Source organism: Eublepharis macularius, chromosome 3 (genome assembly GCF_028583425.1).
Source record: "Eublepharis macularius isolate TG4126 chromosome 3, MPM_Emac_v1.0, whole genome shotgun sequence".
Lineage (NCBI taxonomy): Eukaryota > Metazoa > Chordata > Lepidosauria > Squamata > Eublepharidae > Eublepharis > Eublepharis macularius.
Window position 1 is genome coordinate 99,325,536 of NC_072792.1, and position 19,271 is coordinate 99,344,806.

The window sequence follows — 19,271 nt, forward strand, 5'->3', positions numbered from 1 at the left end:
GCTGCGGGTAGAGAGGTACCTAAGGAGGTCAAAAATGAAGTTAAGAAAATGGCCTTGGCAGCAGCCTTTGCTGCGAATGCAACTCTGGATTCTTTTCAGATGTCATCCAGGGCAATGGGATTCAGTGTTACAGCAAGGCGAAACATGTGGCTGAGGAACTGCGACATGGCCCCCCTGCACGAAACAAGGTGGCGGCAATACCCTTTCAGGGTACCAAACTTTTTGGGGAGGCACTAGATAAGTACCTAGTGGAGGATACAGACAAGAAAAGAGTGCTGCCATCGAAGAAAAACGATCAAAAGCTCAAGAGCAGACACTCCTTTCAAGACTTCAAGAGAACCTCAAGACAAGGGGCTGACAGACCTTTCCAAAGCCGCTGGCACTCTAGACCAAGGACCGAAGGCAGGTTCTTCTCCTTTAGAAAAGCTGCTCCCCAGTCAAAGGACCAGAAGAAAGGAAACCAGGCATGACTATCCATGCGATCAGAAAACAGTACAAATAGGGGGACACCTACAGGACTTTTCAGCCCAATGGAAGGAGACTATAACAGACCAATGGGTACTGGACGTAGTATCCATGGGCTATTCCTTGGAATTCGAGAGGAGACCAGGAAGACACTTCTTTCAAGTGTTCCACAACCCATCATGACAGAAACATCTCAAAATAAAACAAGCCATCAAACACCTCTTAAGGATAAGGGCAGTAGAACCAGTGCCAACCCTTCACAGAAAACAGGTTGTATACTCGATATTCTTCATTGTCCCAAAGAAGAATGGGGACGTAAGGACCATCCTGGATCTGAAGTGGGGGACTTCAACGGGGGGACTTCTTGGCCTCCATAGATCTGTCAGAAGCCTATCTACATATCGCTATAAGGAAAACCCACAGGAAATACCTTCGCTTTGCCTACAATGGGAGGCATTATCAGTACAGAGCACTTCCATTCAGCCTGAAGTCATCACCGAGGGTTTTCACCAAGGTGCTGGTCACCCTAATAGCTGTCCTGAGAGTCGAAGGAATAGTCCTATCGCCCTACTTGGACAATATCCTGTTGAAGGCCCCGTCCCTGGAACTGGCTCAGTGTCCCGTTTGCAGACTCACACTGGCAGCAGGCAAGGGACAACTCCCAAGTTGTCTGAGCAGGGCAAAGCACAGTTCCAAAGCTCCAAAGCTCAGGCACCAACTGGGCAACACTCACAGCTTCAAGTCCAAAGGGGTATTCCAGAAACACGTCCACATGAACAGGCCAAGGTCAGAGACAAGAGACTCAGTTCCAAACACAGCAGCAAGGTCAGTAGTAAGCGGACACGTTGCTTCCACACAGCCACTCCCTTTTCAGCTGCTTTTAACCCTCACAGTGCTCAGCTGCTTGTGCTATAGCATGCACCTGCCGGCTGTCTCAGTCCTGCTCCTGCAAGCACTCATCATCACTAATGATGCTGGGCCGGTGCTGTGCTGCTAGCCTGGCACTGCGCCTTCTGGCTTGGAGGGCTCTCCTAGCCCTCCTCTGACAGCGCTCCCGAGGCTCTGGTGATGGAGGGGGAGAGCTGGCCTGCACCTGGCTTTCTGTTGCCAGCCCAGGGCTGGGAAGCTGAGACGGAGAGCTGGCTGATGCCTGGCTCTCTGCTGCTGGCCCAGGGCTGGGAAGCTGAGGGACTGATGTGCTGGGACCTGGCTGTGGATCGATATCTGAGCCTTCAGAGACTGCCTCCTCCTGCAGTGCCTCTGCCACTGGCTGTGAATCTGGGTCAGGTTCGCCAGCTGCCTCTCCCTCAGAAGAGTCCTCTGAGTCTCTCTGCTCTGCTGGGCCAGGTTGGTCCATGACACTCAGAAGGCAGTGACAAGGACCATAGAATGCCTGGAGGAACATGGCTTTGTCATAAACTGACAGAAGAGCCTCCTCGTCCCATCCCAGAGGATGGTCCATCTGAGAGTGATGGTGGATACCATCAGGGACAGAGTTTTCGTGTCCCTGGAGAGGTAACAGAAGATTACTGCACTGATAAGACTCATCCAGTCGGAGAGGCAGGCGGAGATCATGCAACTGGCAAAACTACAGGGGATGATGGTCTCTTGCCAGGACATACTACAATGGTCTACGTTCCACACACGCCCATTACAACGATTTCTGCGACCATACCAGAGTGTTATATTGGAAAAGGGGGACGAGAGAGTAGGAATCCCACAGATGTTATTCAGAGAACTAAACGGGTGGACAGAGGCGAGATTTTCCTTAGGATCTCCCCTCAGGGAACTGAGGAGAATGATACCAACTACGGATGCGAGTCTAACAGGCTAGGGATCTCACATCAAAGACAATATAGCCCAGGGACAATGGACCCAGGAGGAAAAAGAATGCAGCATACATTTCCTGGAACTGAGGGCGATAAAATATGGCCTTTGGAAATTCCGGGACAGTCTGCGGGGAAACCACGTTCTGGTCCAAACAGACAATGTAACAGCAAAGGCTTATGTAAACAGACAAGGGGGAAGCAAGTTCGAGACTCTGAACAAAGAAGCAGAGGAGATCTCCCTTTGGGCAGAGAGACATCTGGAATCTATAAGAGCAATTCACATGGCAGGTCAACAGAACGCTGTGGCGGACTGGTTGAGCAGAAACAGGATGAACCATTCAGAACGGAGGCCGGACACACAGGTGTTTGCTCAAATATGCCAGAAGTTCTGTCACCCAGAGGTTGATTTTTTCGCAACCGCACAGAACAGTCAACTTCCAAGGTTCTTTTCAAGACAAAAAGAACAACAGGCAATAGGCATGGATGCACTGAGCAAAGACTGGCCCGGAGGGCTAATGTATGCCTTCCCGCCAATAAAGATAATAAACAGGGTGATCCAGAAGGTGGTGGAACAGAAGGCGGAAATAGTAATGATCGCCCCCTTTTGGCCACGGAGGCCATGGTTTCAGGAGCTAAGATTGTCGAGCATGGATCCATGGAGGCTTCCATCCAAGAGGGACTTGCTGACACAAGGGAATTTGTTACATCCAAGCCCAGAGACTCTAAAATTAACAGCCTGGAGGTTGAGTGCAACCAACTTAGAGAACTGAGATACCCAGATAGGGTGATCGCCACGATGCTAGCATCTAGGAAGGACTCCACGAATAAAAGCTACAATAAGACATGGCAAGTGTTCATAGGCTGGTGTAGAAAGAAAGGGAAACATCCACTGACAGCATCAGTTAAACAAATACTACTTTTCCTACAAGATGGACTAGATGCAGGACTTAGTAATAGCACCCTGAAGAGACAGGTTGCGGCAAACTTGGCAGTTAGGGGGTCAAACAGAGGCACGTCTCTTACTAGGCATCCGCATATTAAGAGGTTCCTGAGGGGTACCATGCTAGTCAACCCCCCTCAAGTACATAGGTTTCCAACTTGGAATTTGAATTTAGTGCTCAATTCCCTCACAAAAGAGTCGTTCGAACCGATGGCAACTTGCCCCCCTGAAAGAACTGACCCTCAAGACAGTCTTCTTGGCGGGGCTGACTTCTGCAAGAAGGGTATCAGAAATTGGAGCTCTGTCGGTGAACAGAGAATTATGAATTTTTCATAATGATAGGGTAGTGCTAAGGTTAGATCCTGCCTTTATACCTAACATTAACTCTCTCTTTCACAGGGAAGAAGTTCTACCTTCCTTCTGTCCTAATCCTAAACATGAAAAGGAGAAGGAGTGGCACGTTAGATGTTAGAAGAGCCCCGAGCTTCTATATAGAGAGAACCAAGCAGATGAGGAAGGTGGAAAATATGTTTGTCTCCTTTAGGAAGAGTTCTATAGGGGGTAAAGTAACATCGGCCACTATAAGTAGGTGGATTAGGGAATGTATCAGTTTAGCATACAAGACCAGAAGGGTAACACCACCTACAGGGATCACGGCCCACTCCTTAAGAGGAACGGCCACATCAGCCGTATATAGATCTTTTCCATCATTGGAGCTGCAACATGGAAGTCTGTCCATACTTTCACGAAACATTATAGAATAGAACAGTTAGCCTCTGCGAAAGCAGCCTTTGGAAGAAGGGTTCTGCAACAAGTTCTGAATGCATAGGATCTAGAATACCCGCCCAAAGGTACACTGCTAGGGATATATCCCACTGGTTACGACTGCCCCACTCAGGACCATAGGAGAATGGAAGATTTTATTCACTTACTGTGAAGCTTCCTTTCTCGATGGTCCATGAGTGGGGCAGTCCAGATCCCACCCTGTAATAACTATAAAAATAAATAAATAAATTTTAAAAAGAGAGAGAGAGAGAGAGAGAGGAAAGAAAGTTTGTTACGTATGTTTCGGGGTTTGTCTTTGTGCTGTTTGCAGTTAATATATCAGTTTTCTAGTTGTATAGAACAAAGAGTGGCGTGACTGGAGAAATCTAGGGGGAAGTTTGGGACTTCAAAAAAAACCTGACAAGTCTGGGGAGCCCCTCCCCTTTCTAGGATCGCAAAGTTTGTCCGACCCTGCGCAAGAGGAGGAGGAGCTACCCACTGGTTACGACTGCCCCACTCATGGACCATCGAGAAAGGAAGCTTCACGGTAAGTGAATAAAATCTTCCATTTACTACCAAAATAAGCAAGAATTTTAAAGAAAGCCTTTACTTTTAACTAGTGTGGTAAGGTCTGACCCCTGGAATAATTTTAAGCCTGTTCTATGAATATTTTCTCAGAGTTAAGTCCCACTAAGTTCAATAGGGCCACTCCCAGGTAAGTGTGCTCAGGGATCTTAGCCTGTATTTATTATACAGTATCATAATATGCTATGAATATTATTAGAATAAAGTGATTTACAGCAAAGCTTTAAAATGTACACATCAGGGGAAAAGCCATTTCCCATTTTAATTAATGTATCTTAAAAATAGCGCATACCATTTGACAAAACAATTAAAATATTGCTTTATAGCTCAGTAGAGCTACAAATACTGCTTAGGAGTGGAAGACTTCTCATGCAGGCAGTGTACTTTTTGCAACACTAGGTTATAAGTTTTTGAGAGTCAAAGTTCCCTCAATCAGAAACAGAATCACAGAACTCCGTCAGAAGTAGGGGTGTGCACCCCCCCCAAATCCAGTAAATCTGATTTTCTTTTTTTACCAAATATGAGGAAAAAATCAGAATTCCCTGAATTCCGAATTTATTTTCTGATTCAGTTTGGCTTTTTCAAAAAAATTGGCCATTGTTTTCTATGGGAAAATCACTTAGGGTCGGCTGGAGGTGGTCATTTTTTCAACCAAACTTCTTCAAATTTGGAGGGAACCTACTCCTGACAGTCCTCTAAAAATCCTCCATGTTTCATGAAGATTTTGCCCCCAAAGAAGGTGCCCTCACTCACTCTCCATTATTCCCTGTGGGGAAAAATATCTGGGGGGTAGGAGTGGCATTTTTCAAGGAAACTCCACCATATTTGCAGAGGACCTACTCCCAAATCCAAGCTGAGCTTATCCCAGATAAAGGCAAATGGAAGCAAACTGAGATAAGGTAATTCCCCACCACAACCAAAGCGAAGCAAGGGGATGAACATCACACCAGAGAATCACATCCATTCCACCCAATCCATGCAACTGGCAAGAGCCCAGCACAACTGGCCCCCACTGTGTCCACTCACTGGCAGGAGGTCCATTCTTTGGAGATATCCTCTCTCCCTTCGTTTTCCAATCCTCTGGGTCAACAGAAAACAACTCCAATCTATCCTCTATATGACAGCCCTTCAAATACTTGAAGAGGACTATCATATTACCTCTCAATTGCCTCCTCTCCCAGCTAAACATACTCAGCTCTTTCAACCTTTCCTCGTAGAATTTGGTCTCCAGACTGTTCACCATCTTTGTTACATTCCTTTGGACATGTTCCAGCTTGTCAACATACTCCTTAAACTGTGGTGCCCAAAGGTGAACACAGTACTCCAAGTGAGGTCTAACCAGAGCAGAGTAGTGATACCATCACTTCATGTGATCTACACCCGATACTTCTGTTGATACAGCCTAAAATCACATTTGTCTTTTCAGCTACCATTGATTCATGTTCGGTGTATGATCTTCTGAGACCCCCAAGTCCTTTTCTCATGTACTACTGTCAAGACAAATCTCCCCCATCCTATAATTATGCCTTTGGTTTATCTCTGTTGAAATTCGTTTTGTTAGTTTTAACCCAGTTTTCTAGCCTGTCAAGATCATCCTGAATCTTGATTCTGCTTTCTATTGTATTAGCTACCCTTCCCAGTTTAGTATCTGCAAATTTAATGAGCATCCCCTCTGTTCCTTCATTCAAGTCATTTATAAAGATGTAGAACAAGAGAGGCACTTCCCTGAGGCACTTCACTTGTCACTCTTTTCCAAGAGGATGAGGAACCATTTACAAGCGCTGTTTGAGTATGATCAGCTGGCAGTAGTAGCATCCAAACCTCATTTTACCTACTTATCATCAAGAATATCATGTGGAACCTTATCAAAAGCCTTAGTAAAATCAATAAACTGTGTCCACAGGATTCCCTGATCCACCAAAGTAGTATAACCTTTTATATGTAAATATGATGGGAATTTTGGTGTGCGTTGATTCTTCACAGTGTCCATATGAATCTCTGGCTTTCATTGGAAGAAGCTGTTCCTCAAAAAGATGATCAATAATGACAGACAAGCCAGCTTGTCCACCATTCCTGAGCCTTCCTTTGCAATGTATAGCTGCAGGCAGGTGCTTCACGTTCTGTAGTTCACTCATGGTTTACATAAGGCAACAGTTAGACCCAGTGTGCTCCAGAATTCATTGGAATTCTTGTGCAACACACACGAATTCTAATGCAGATGAGGTTGTATGGAAAGCAGTTCCAGAGAACAAGCAATTAAAAAACTACTGCATTAATTTTTGCAGTCACTAGTATTTGTTAGTCTGAAAGACTGAGTCATTTGCTGTTCCTTTTCTGTATTTTTACTGAATATTGGTTCTAAAACATTACTTACAGAACACTGCTTTAAACACCTATCATATATAATTTTAAAAAGATTGTCCAGTGTGGTCAGAAAGGTCACATTTACCACCATTTAACAATATGTTAGATTCCTAGTGCTTTAAAACATCTTATGCTGGGTCAAAGATCCTACAAACTTTTCAAGTGTTGAATCTTGGAGGCAACTTCACATTCGCTTTCTTGATAAACTTGCTTGAAGGCATTTGTAGAATGTTCTCTGTTCATATTCCCCTAAACAGCATGGTATGAGAGTAAGACAAGTATTTTGGATCAGAGCCGGAACACTGCTAGCTGATTTTATAGCAGCAGTCAGGCATAGAATGCAGTAGAAGAATTTACTGAAAGAATAGTATATTTAAGTGACGTTCAAGAGGGTTTTTAAGCCTTGCGGCCTTTTCAGCCTGATCAGCTCAATTTGCCTCACATTTCTATTTGCAGGAATGCAAAAACCAATCTAGGTAGAGTTTAGCATGTGCAAGTCAGGAATTGTAATATTAATCTCATCACCTGTACTACAATGGCTGAAAGCCAGGTTGAGTTGATGTACAAGTTACAGATGTACTGGAATGCAGGGATACTCCTAATGATTCTAGGCTCCCAGGCAAAACTCAAGGATGAAGCCCCAGAATTACTCACAAAGTGCAAGGGGGAGGGCTCCCCATTGTACAGCTGATCAATCCCTCCATACTACCTGAGTCATATGCAGTGGGAGCTCCTACTGTGACCCTTCCGACACAGGGCAGCTGCCTCGATGCTCCATGGCTAAAAACACCCCTCCTGGATTGACATAGTTATACGAATAATCTGCAGATCATTTCTGATTCTATTTTATTTCTTAAGATTAAAATATTTGAGATTTTCAACACCAGAGTTTCACTGTGTTAAATCTTTAACAAGGCAAATTAATGGTTAATGTCACACTATGGCTCAGAGTATTCCTGATATCAGGACTAGGGGTGTGCATGCTGAAAATATTCGGATTTCCTGCTTCGGGTTATCTGAAGCAGGAAAAACATTCAGAAATACCCAAAATCCAAAGCGGCTCGGGTATTTAAATCACTTCGGAATTCCAAAATGATTCAGGAGGCTGGATTTTCTCCCAGCAACCCCACCCACCCCCAACCCCACTTAGCCCCCCTCCCTATCAGCTGTCAGGTGGCAGGGGGGGATTCCCCCTGCTGCCTGCCAGCTGATAGTTTAAAGAGCCCTGTCCTGCCACTTGCAGCAGGGCCCTTTAAAAACACCACAACCCCCAGCCCCCCAGCCCCCTCCACTTACCTTTGCTCTGCTGAGGTGCAGGCTTAATCCTGCACCCCCCGCCTCCTCCTTCACTGGCCGGTGTTGGGGCCAAGGAGTTCCTTGGCCCTGACATCAGCAGGCGAACAGAGCGCCCGGCAGGGGGTGCAGGCTTATGCCTGCATCCCCGCCTCCTCCTATGCCCGCCAGTGTCGGGGCTGAGGAGCTCCTTGGCCCCAACATCAGCGGGCGAATGGAGCGCCCAGCGAGGGGTTGCAGGATGAAGCCTGCATTTCCGCCACCTCCTTCGCCGTCCGGCAAATGGAGCGCCCGGCGGGGGTGCAAGCTTAAGCCTGCATCCCCACCGCCTCCTTCGCCCACCAGTGTCAGTGCCAAGGAGTTCCTTTGCTCCGACATCGGAGGACGAATGGAGCACCCAGGGAGGTGGTAGAGGCTTAAGCCTGCATCCCTGCCACCTCCTTCGATCGCTGGTGTCGGGGTCAAGGATCTCCTCAGCCCCGACATCGGCGGGCAAATGTAGCGCACAGCGGGGGGTGCAGGCTTAAGCCTGCATCTCCACCGCCTCCTTTGCCCACTGGTGTCGGGGCCGAGAAGCTCCTTAGCCCCGACATTGGCGGGTGAACAGAGTGCCTGGCGGGGAGTGCAGGTTTAAGCCTGCATCCCTGCCACCTCTTTTGTCCACCGGTGTCGGGGCCGAGGAGCTCCTCGGCCCTGACATCGGTGGGCGAACAGAGCACCCGGGGGGGGTACAGGCTTAAGCCTGCATCCCTGCCACCTCCTTCGCTGGCTGGTGTTGGGGCCGAGGAGTTTCCTGGCCCCGACAGCGGTGCCGGCACTCAGCCGCTTGTTGGCAAAGCCACCGACAAGCAGCTGATTCAAGGGTTTAAATGCCCCTTTCCCTGCTGCTCGCAGCGGCAGGGAAACGGGCATTTAAACCCGAAGCTTCCCAAAGTATTACAAATGCTTCGTGAAGCTTTGCTTCGGGATTTCCGTTTCTAGCCCCGATTTGGAAATCCCTAAGCTTTCTGGATCGGGCCCAATTCGGGTATTTTACCTGAATCAGATTCCAGAAGCGCACACCCCTAAATTCAAGACTGCTTGTGATATCAGGAAGTCCTGATATCACAAGTTAAAATTATCGCAGGCTAGCAGGTATTGAGAGGATCTTTTTCTGTCTCAGAACTAGGAGACCTCCTGTCAGTCAAGGTAGGCAATACTGAGCTTAGGTTGTCCCGTGGCTTGACTCAATGTAAGGCATCTTAACATGTCCCATGTTAAAAATGCATTTTAAAAGGAACTGAAGGGAAATTCAGTATTCCTGAATTGTGAAGATTTTTAAAATGTTTATGCTTCACACTTTCAATTCAATTAACCTTCTTTTTCAGTTCAACTAACCTTCTTTGCAAGATCAGGACTGTAGCTGAAGTAATCTTTATCTGACAGAAAATCTAGCCTGTACTGTATATTGTTTCTGCATGTGTATGTTATCAAAGTAACAGCACTCAAATAACTGAACCATTTTTTACCAATCTTCAACAATAATTCTGTACAAATACTTTATTTTGAAACATGACACATAGGATATGAAATCTTTCTGGTATCCCCCTCTCCTTTATATATATAAAATTATATATATATATAAATTAAAATATGCTACTTTTGAAACATTTTGTCTTGGATTTCTAATACTTTCCTTTTGATGTCTGTCTTTTTGTCACAAGCAGGATCAATCATCAGGGTAACAGGTACCTGACTGTTTACTAGTCATATATGTGCTCTCCATCCATTCTATGCTCTCCATAAATTCTAGAAAAAAAAGATGTATGAGCAGTTTTGTTTCATACATCTGAACTTGCATTAAAATCACCTAATATGACTAGGCAGGAATATCATAGCTTCCTCCTTTATTTTTGCAGTACATTGGCATAAGCCACATTGTTCAGCTTTACATGCAATGATGCAGTAGTGCAAGAGTTCTCAAACTGTATTGTGCAAGCCTGTCCCTAAGATGAGAAGACAATATAGAGAAATGTTGATGGCAATAACCACTCTTGTTTGGGAATTGGGGGCAGGATCACATGTGTTAATATGCCAAAAGACTAAAAAGCAAACCATCTTCAGATATTGCTTTATTACTCTTCAACACTCAGCCCCAGAGATGGGATAAACTGCTTTCTACAGTTGCTGCTGATGGAGAGAAGGGAATTCATGGGTGAATTTATAACTTAATTTTAAAAACTGAAAAGAATTAGGGCAATGCTTATGTGCTTCTCCAGGATGGCTTGCCTCACACTTTGAGAACTGTTGCTACAGATAATACTTTATTTTGTCATCATTTCTGAAAATTTAACACCGATTGACACTTTTACAGAAACAAAATGGATATTTGGCGGAGGGGGGGGGGATAATTTCAAATTCTTACAGTTGTGTGAATAAACTTTTCTTTCAAGTACAGAAAACCAGATTTGATATTATCAAAAAGTACTCTTTAATTCTTGTTTCAATATAAAATTAACAAAGCAATTTTAAGTTATTTTGCCTGAGATCAACTCACATTACTGCTGTGCTCAGACTTGTCAACTTACATGCTGAACAAATCATGTCAGCTGTCCTCTGCCAAATTACATTTGATTGATGTTCTGTATTTAGCTTCATTGTCACACTTCAGTAGTGACAAAATATATCATCTTTATGTAAAAAAGCTGTTTATATGAGAGTAAGTATAAGAGTTTAAAAACTTGGTGTTAGATTTCTTCTATGCAAAGTCTTATACTGGTTTAGTATTGTAGATGTGTGTAATTATCAAAAATATAAATTTATTAGCTAACTGGGAGCATGCCTACTCAGAGGTACTGAAGTTCATTTCTTCTCTGTTTGAGATTAAAGTCCAGATTACAGAAAACGATGAAAATGTAGGACTGGCATACCTTGAAAATGAACTCTGCAATGCTAAACATGACGGCAGTTTCAGCATTTACATAGGAGCCCATTTGTGCCCTGTGATGGGAAGAAGAATGAGATCAGTGGCAACACAGCCACTTAAAAACAGCTTCCTAAGATGGCTGCCAGTTTTCAATGAGCTTGCATAGCCTTGTCCTTTTCCTAGGCTAGTATTTGTGGCATTAGCATGGTCAGGCACAGGTGTCTGTCCAGACCTCATTTTTTCTGAACCTTAAAAAGAAAGTGCTGGTGAATTAAGTGAGGAATATGTGTGTGGTTAGAACTGGTACAGAAGTTGAATTGGGACAATTCAGCCTGATTATGAACAATAAACAAATGTTCAGTGGACTTCTATGCAGTTATTCCAGTTTATTGAAATCACTGGGCTTTAGACTAGAGTAACTGTTAGACATACTGCTTTTTAGAAATTCTTTTAAAAGATTATCTGCTTAGGAAAAGAGGAGAGGTCATCTAAAGTTCTAAAAACAGTGCTATTAACACTTTTTTCTTTCATTGTGACATCTCATAATAACATCATCTCTCTCTCGTTTTTGCATGAAAAAATCACCTTTTAAATCTTCAGTGTTTCTTCAATAATACTCCAGTGCTTCAAATAGAAAAGCATAATGCTTGTATTAAATAGTTGCATCAGTTAATAGATGATTGAAATGTCTAGTAGAAATATGTGTGTACACTTCTTGGTGACAGGACAGAGATACTGTGAACAGTGTTTCTTAGAGAAAGGAAATAAAAAGTATTTTTATACTATAAAGCAAAATACTTTAAGGCAGAAATCCAAAGCTGCTTATTCTAGCATTGGCAGTGGAGTAATAGGATCTTTAACAGCCAAGGGAAATGTCTGAACACTGTATTTACTTTTCAGATTAAAGCAAATGGAGTTGATGCCTTTCAGCTGGAAATAAAGCAGAACAATGATCCTTTTGAAGATCTGTCCCTTTGCTCGCTTTCTGCATCCAAGATTCGTTTATCACTTCAGATGTCACCAGTTGAACCTATAAACCAAAAGGAGCTGACAAAGTTGCCTTCTGCAACAAACAATTTTAATACTTTGAGTAACATAAATTGCATGCCAGCAATGCCACTTACAATGTATAATAAACCTGAGGAGCATATGCGTAGCTCTCCAAATCCTTTTGCTACCAGAGTGAACAGCACAAATCCATTCACTGGACAAACTATAAATGCTGGAAACCCATTTAGAATAGAATGTGGAGCAACTTCACATTGCTCAATAGAAGGACATGCTGCTTATTCTGTTGCATCTCTAAAGCCTCCTGCTAGTCATAAAGGCAAGCCTGCATTTTCTGCCGATGCATTTCAAGGAAATTTTAGTCTGCAGAGTACATCCATAACTAACAATGGAAAACCAAAAGGATGGGTGACTTTTGATGAAGAGGACTTTGTGTTGAAGCTAAAATCATTGGATAATCCTACAGAATTAAAAAGAAGTAGTTCCATGCAAACAACGTATTTTCCATGTTCACTGAGCACTGAACAAAATCTCTTTGGCTCAAATGATTCCATTTACAATGACTGGAATCAAAATGCTGATTCTCTTCATCCACTGCCAGCGAGACCTGCACCTCCTATACCATCCAGGACAACCAGCACCAAATCAGCTACAGAGTCTCTCTTCCCTGGCACCTAAGGTTTTTGCCCTCACAAGATCTTACTGAAAGATAAATTCTTTTAAATGGGGTATTAAGTTATTTTCTAAAAATATCCAATAGAATTGGGCATTCATGATATTCTATGTGCAATAATTTTGTTGTATGCACTGAATCTTAAATATCAGTAATCACTATGTACAAACTTTAAAGATGTGTATATATGATAATGCACAAAGCTAATACCGTAAGAGATCTCATTATGCCACTTCTAATATGGCACAATGCAGGCAAAGTTCTGCATATTTAAGACCCATTAAATCCATAGGACTCCAGTACTAAATTAGGCATACCCTTCTGTTAATGCTAATGAAATGGGCAAGCATTGCTTTCTCGGGGTAATGTGCACAGTTCTCTTTCATTCAGAAGAATGCAAAGACTTATTTTAAGTACCTGATTGACTGGTAGAACTTATCATTTCCAGTATATTTATTAAGTATTTACCAAAGAAATTCCAAAGTTTAAGGAGAGAATAAATTGTACCAGAGGTTTATAAAGATTTGTAACAGTGAATTCCACATAACTGAGTCAAAGCAAACCTATGTAAAGTAAATGGTATATATTAATGTATATTTTGCCTGCCACTGCATACATATTTTGCACACATGGGTAATGCTATATTTTACATCATAAAGTAAATTTAATATTCCAGTTTCACTAAACTTCAGTTCTGAACATGACTTGTACTAAAGAACTTTCCCATTCTAAGTTTGTGTAGAAGGATGAAACAATTGTTTGATTTAAAGAGGAAGATCTGGTAGGTTTTTGTAGTCTGTTTTATGAGAAGATCCAGATTAAACAATCAGATATGTGGTCCATGTATTTCAGATACATTTTGCTCAGTTTCCTCCTGCATTATGTATAGTAGTACTTTTTCTCAATTTTGGATTCACCAAAACAAATTGTTCTGCCAACAATTGCTGTACGGGCCTGTCAAGCTTTTGTGGTATGTTATTGTCTCTCTTCCCTCAGACAGAAGCTTCAATGGCACATGTGGTTTATTGAAGGTAATTTTAGCTCAACTTTGTAAACTTGCAAATTATCCTGGTCCTGCTTTTTTAAAATGAATATAGTGTTTTGGTACCATGAACGAGGCTCAGTTGTTTTTAGTTTCTTTACCTATTCATAATACCATCACTATTTATATTGCTTCCTTTTTTGTTGATGAAAGATTTTGAGGAATAGCTTTGCTCTATATTGCCTGCTCTTAATGACTCAAGTCTCTGGATTGATCCTAAAGAACTCTTAATGGAGTGTGAGCTTACTGAAAGTATATTTGCCACCTTTTCCAGTGTAGCCACCTGCCCTAAGGATCAGAGAACCCTCGGGAACCACATGGAATACAGCTTGAGGTATATACTAGTCTGCAGAAGCAGTAGAAATCCTCCCCCCCCCCTCGAGAAATCATGCTGGGGGCGAAATGAGGTATCTCACAAATTTCCCCCTTCTGGCTACAGCCCCAATGCTATACCCCATGTTATTTCCAAAGGTTCCTCAAACCTGAATAGCAGCTTTTTAAGGGACTACAGTGGGATAAGAGAGGCAGCAAAAACTCCACTGCATGAATTCATTCCCTTTGCAGTTCTACAGGAATCAGTCTGGTCTGGGTTGGATCTAAGAGGGAAGCATCACATACTAACATTCCAGTGAGCAGCAAAAATAAGTTTCTAAATTCTTATACCAATATCTCTCTATAAATCATGGTATCTAGAAGTGCACAACCAGTAACTGCAGTTGACTAGAGAATTAAATATGGTAACTTCTATATTGTGCTTTTACAGTTAAGTTCATTTCAAAGAACTTGTACATCTTAAACAATAGTAGTACTATAAACTTTGTGCTTCAGTATGTGACTTAACTAGTTAAAGCTCTGGTTATTAACCTCTGTGTGATTGTGCTTTGAAATATTTACATTAGCAAAGCAATTGTGTTTTGGGAAGTTTGCACAAATTACTGTTCAGTGGTACGTGGTCCTTCATAATTTAAAATGCAGATCCCAACACCATTAATGGATTAAAGAATTTGGTAGGCAAGTATGGCAAAAGTTGAAACAAAGCTACAAGCATAAGATGTTAACCATTGTAATGTGTACTGTTAAAAACTAATCATTAGCAGAGTCTAAATTATCAGCTATGTATAAAAAGCTATATATTTTCATGGAGTGTGTTCCCTGTGGCAAACTGCTTTGTTAATTTATAACAGCTTATTGGTTGTGGTACACTATCTGACTGTATCCATTACAAAACTACAGTATTAACTTGATGGTCTACAATATTCCATACATATCCTGTGAAATGTGATGTTAATGAAATAAATACACTCATCTTTCAGAAGATCAGCTTCTAATTATTGACCAAGATACTGTTAGGGTTTAGCTTGTTTCCTTAGTCTTGGGTCTAATCTACAAATGAGGCTGTGTTTCCGTAATTGGAATAATAGATACAGTGTTTTACCCTAAAAAGCAGTAATAAGAGGACCTGTTATTGAACAGAGCCATGCAGTAGGGGGAGAAATGGCCGAAGCTGTGTGTGTTCTGTACTGTTAAGTCGCTTCCAACTTATGGCAACCCTATGAAATACCTCTAAAACATCCTATCATTAACAGATTTGCTCAGTTCTTGCAAACAAGGATGTGACTTCCTTTATTGAGTCAAGTCATCTCATTTTGTCTTTTCATGATGTGACCAAAGTACGATAGCCTCAGTATTATCATTTTAGTTTCTAGGGAGAATTCAGGCTTGATTTGATCTAGAACCTACTTATTTATCTTTTTGGCTGTCCATGGTATCAGCAAAACTCTCCCCCAGAACCATATTTCAATTGAATCAATTTTCTTCCTGTCAGTTTTCTTCACTCTCCAACTTTCACATTCAGATATAGTAATGGGGAAAACCATTGTTTGAATTATCCTGATCTTGGTCCCAAGAGACATCCTTAAGGATCTTTTCTAATTCCCTTGTGGCTGCTCTTCCAAGTCTCAGTCTTTTTTTGATTTCTTGGTTGCAGTCTCTCTTTTGGTTGATGATTGAGCCACGGAATAGAAAATCTTGAACAATTTCTTCATTGTCAACCCTAAAATTGTGTAATTTCTCATTAGTCATTACTTTTGTCTTCTTGATGTTCAGTTGTAATCCTGCTTTGGCACTTACTTCTTTAATCTTCTTCAGTAGTTTCAAGGCTTCACTATTTTCTGCTAGTAACATGGTATCATCTGCATATTTCAAACTGTTAATGTTCCTTCCACTAATGTTATTTCCACCAATTTTCACTCTTCCTTATAAATCTAATCCAGTTTTCCTTATATGTTCTGCATATATGGTGAACAGATAGGGAGATAATACATATCCTTATCTGACACCTTTGCCAGCTGGAAACCATTCTGTTTCCCCATATTCTCTCCTAACAGTAACCTCCTGTCCAGAGTACAGGTTGTGCAGCAAAATGATCAGATCTTGCGCTATCCCCATTTCTTTTAACACCATCCATAGCTTTTCATGATCCATACAGTCAAAAGTTTTTCTGTAAGCTATAAAACACTAGCTGATTTTCTTCTGAAATTCCCTTTTATGTTCCATTGGACATTGTAAATTTGCGATGTGCAATGTGATCTCCAATGCCTATTTCTTTTCTGAATCCAGTTTACACATTTGGCACTTCTTATTCAACGTATGGTAAGAGTCTTTGCTGTAGAATTTTGAGCATCACTTTGCTTGAAATTACCGTTATGGTCCAGTAGCTGCTGCACTCTTTGACATACCTTTTTTTGGAACTGGAATGTAGACTGAACATTTCAAGTCTGTGGACCATTGTTTTGTTTTCCATATATGTTGATATAATCTTGTTAAGATTTTGATGGACTCTTCATGGCTTGAAATAGCTGTATTGGTATTCCATCCTAGTGATTTGTTTCTCAATTGCATTGAGTGAGGCTTTTACTTCACTTTCTAAGATTTCAGGTTCTTCATCAAAACATTCTTCTTTGAGGGAATCTGTCATCCTTCCATCTCTTCTGTGTATTGTTTCCATCTTTATTTTGTCCTGATCGGATACTGTTATTTCTGTGATGATTTTTTAGCATCCCTATCCAAGGTTTGAATTTCCCTTTGATTTCCTGGATCTTGTGGAACAGATCTCTTGTTCTTCCTTTTTTGTTGCTCTATTCAATTTCTTTGCACTTTGTCTCTGTGTGCATGTCGCTGAAAAGCTGCATTTAGAGTTCTGTTTCTGTCATCTTTTGCTTCTCGTCTGTCTTTAGCAATTTTAAGAGTCATCAGTCATCTATCTAGCTTCTTTCTTTTGGCTACAAGAATAGTCTTTGCATATCCTTCCTTGATAATATCTCTAGTTTCAGCCTATAGTTCTTCCAGTTGATCAATTATACTTAGTAATGCAAATTTGTTCTTTACACTTTAAATTCTTTAGATTATATTATGTAATCCAATTATGTAATCTATTTGGTTCCTGTATTGGCCACCCAGTTATTTTGTCTATTTGGTTGTCAGAAGCATATGTTAGCAAAGAAAAAGTTGTTGGCTTCACAAAATTCTATGAGTCACTCTCCTGCTTCATTTAGTAATCCTAGTCCAACTTCTCCAACTATGTTTGATTCTTTCCTATTTTTGTGCTCCAGTCACCTATGATTATCAGCATATCTTGTTTAGTTCTATGACCAACCACTTCTTGGACACTTGCGTAAAAGTTTTTGATTTCTTCCTGCTCAACATCTGTAGTTTGTGCATAAACTTGAATGATAGTTATGTTAATAGGCCTTTTGTGGTCTGATTGATAATCTGCCAGATTTTTGTGTTATAGCACTTGACTGCTTGTGCTGTATCTTACCTCACTATTAGAGCCACACTGTTTCGAGTTTGTCATTTCCACAGTAAAACTTTGTAATTTTCTTACTGAAAAATCCCAATCCAGTCCACATTACTTCACTTACACCCAAGATGGCAATGTTTAAATATTCCATTTCTTGTTTTACAATTTCTAATTTACCTGGCTTCATACTTTTCACATTCCATGTTCCTTTTGTATCGCACAGCTTTGGACATTCCTTTTGCATCTGTTCACATCAGCAACTGGACATCCTTTTGGCTTTAATCTAGTCCAGTCATTAAGAACAGCACTCTTCGTACTTGTCCTCTGTTCTTCCCCACTAGCTAGTTGAGTTCCGTTCAACCTGGGGGTCCTGTCTTGCAGCAATATATCTTCTTTCATTTTGAATAGTCTCGTCATAGGATTTTCAAGGTAAGAGATTATCATAAGCAGTTTGCCATTGTGTTCTTCTGCACAGTTCCAACCAAGGTTATCTGAGTTGTCCCTACCATTGTTAGAGATCCTCCACCAGTGTAACCTTCCACTATTGCTGCTGCCCAGTAGCTAGCCTTCAAGAATTTCTGCACTCTCGTCACTATTGAAATAATTAATTCTCTACTGCTGATGTGAACATTGATTCTTGAGGGGAGTAGGTGCATCTTAGTTTGGAGTCTTGCCTTTGACCATTCCGTCTTGAGTGACTCTTCTAGGACTTTAGAGTCTTGACCAAGTCTGCGTTCCTGACAGTGTTGCTCTCAATCCAGAGACTGGGGTCATGAATAGACAATACAGATCTTTCTACAAACCTGAGGAAAGCTTCAAGTTTACAGAAAAAACATAAATCATAAATAAAAATGACATTGGTGGGTTAACCCCCCCCCTCAAATAATAGCAGCTCCTGTACCTTTAAGAAATGAATGCCCTTTCAGTGTCCACTGTGGGGGTTGCTAGGCAACTGCAACAATATTGCCAGCATTCAAACCTTTTTCTGTCAGTCAAAGGCAGGAGAGAAGGGGCCAGGCCCTTTCCAAAGCTATTTTGGCTTCCCTGTCAACCCTTGCTCTTGAGGGCTTATTGGGGCTAGGCCCAGCAGCAGCCTCTGGGCAACTAGTTACCATGCAATTTGTACAACTCACCCATTTGTGGCAGTGGCTACAACTTGATGCCTGTGTTCTGGGATCAGTGGCATCCTCAACACACCTTGTGTGACTCAACTAGGCCCAGCAGTGGCCATCACCTGAATTACTTATTACAGCATGACATTTGCAACTTTGCCAGATTTTTCTGTGTGGAAAGGAGGGAAAGCTGAGAGCCACATAGTAATCAGCGACAGCCTATGATCTGGGAGACCACGTACAAAACTCCCCTCTCTGCCATGGAAGCTTGCTGGGTATGCAGGCTGACCTTGGGCCAGTTACTCTTTCAAACTAATCTGCCTCCCAGAGTTGCTGAGAGGATAAAATAGAGAAGAAAATGATGTAAGGTGCTTTTGGTCCCCAATTAGTAGTTAAATTGTAATAATACCGTTGGATATAATTTGTTGTTATAACTGTCAAATGCAGGGGGGAGGGCAAAGGCACAATGAATAAACCTTTGCAAGCAT

General features: G+C 41.8%; 1 protein-coding gene across 2 annotated transcripts in view; it reads left to right on the forward strand.

The window, feature by feature from the left end:
- SYNJ1 (synaptojanin 1) overlaps positions 1 to 13,941 on the forward strand; it is a 151,325-nt gene extending 137,384 nt beyond the window's left edge. For both annotated transcript variants that reach the window (XM_054974778.1, XM_054974779.1), the window contains one exon: positions 12,047 to 13,941. In XM_054974778.1, the coding sequence (XP_054830753.1) occupies positions 12,047 to 12,832 (786 nt within the window). In that variant the 3' untranslated portion in view covers positions 12,833 to 13,941. The remainder of the gene's footprint in view (positions 1 to 12,046) is intronic.
- The last annotated feature ends 5,330 nt before the right edge of the window (positions 13,942 to 19,271 follow it).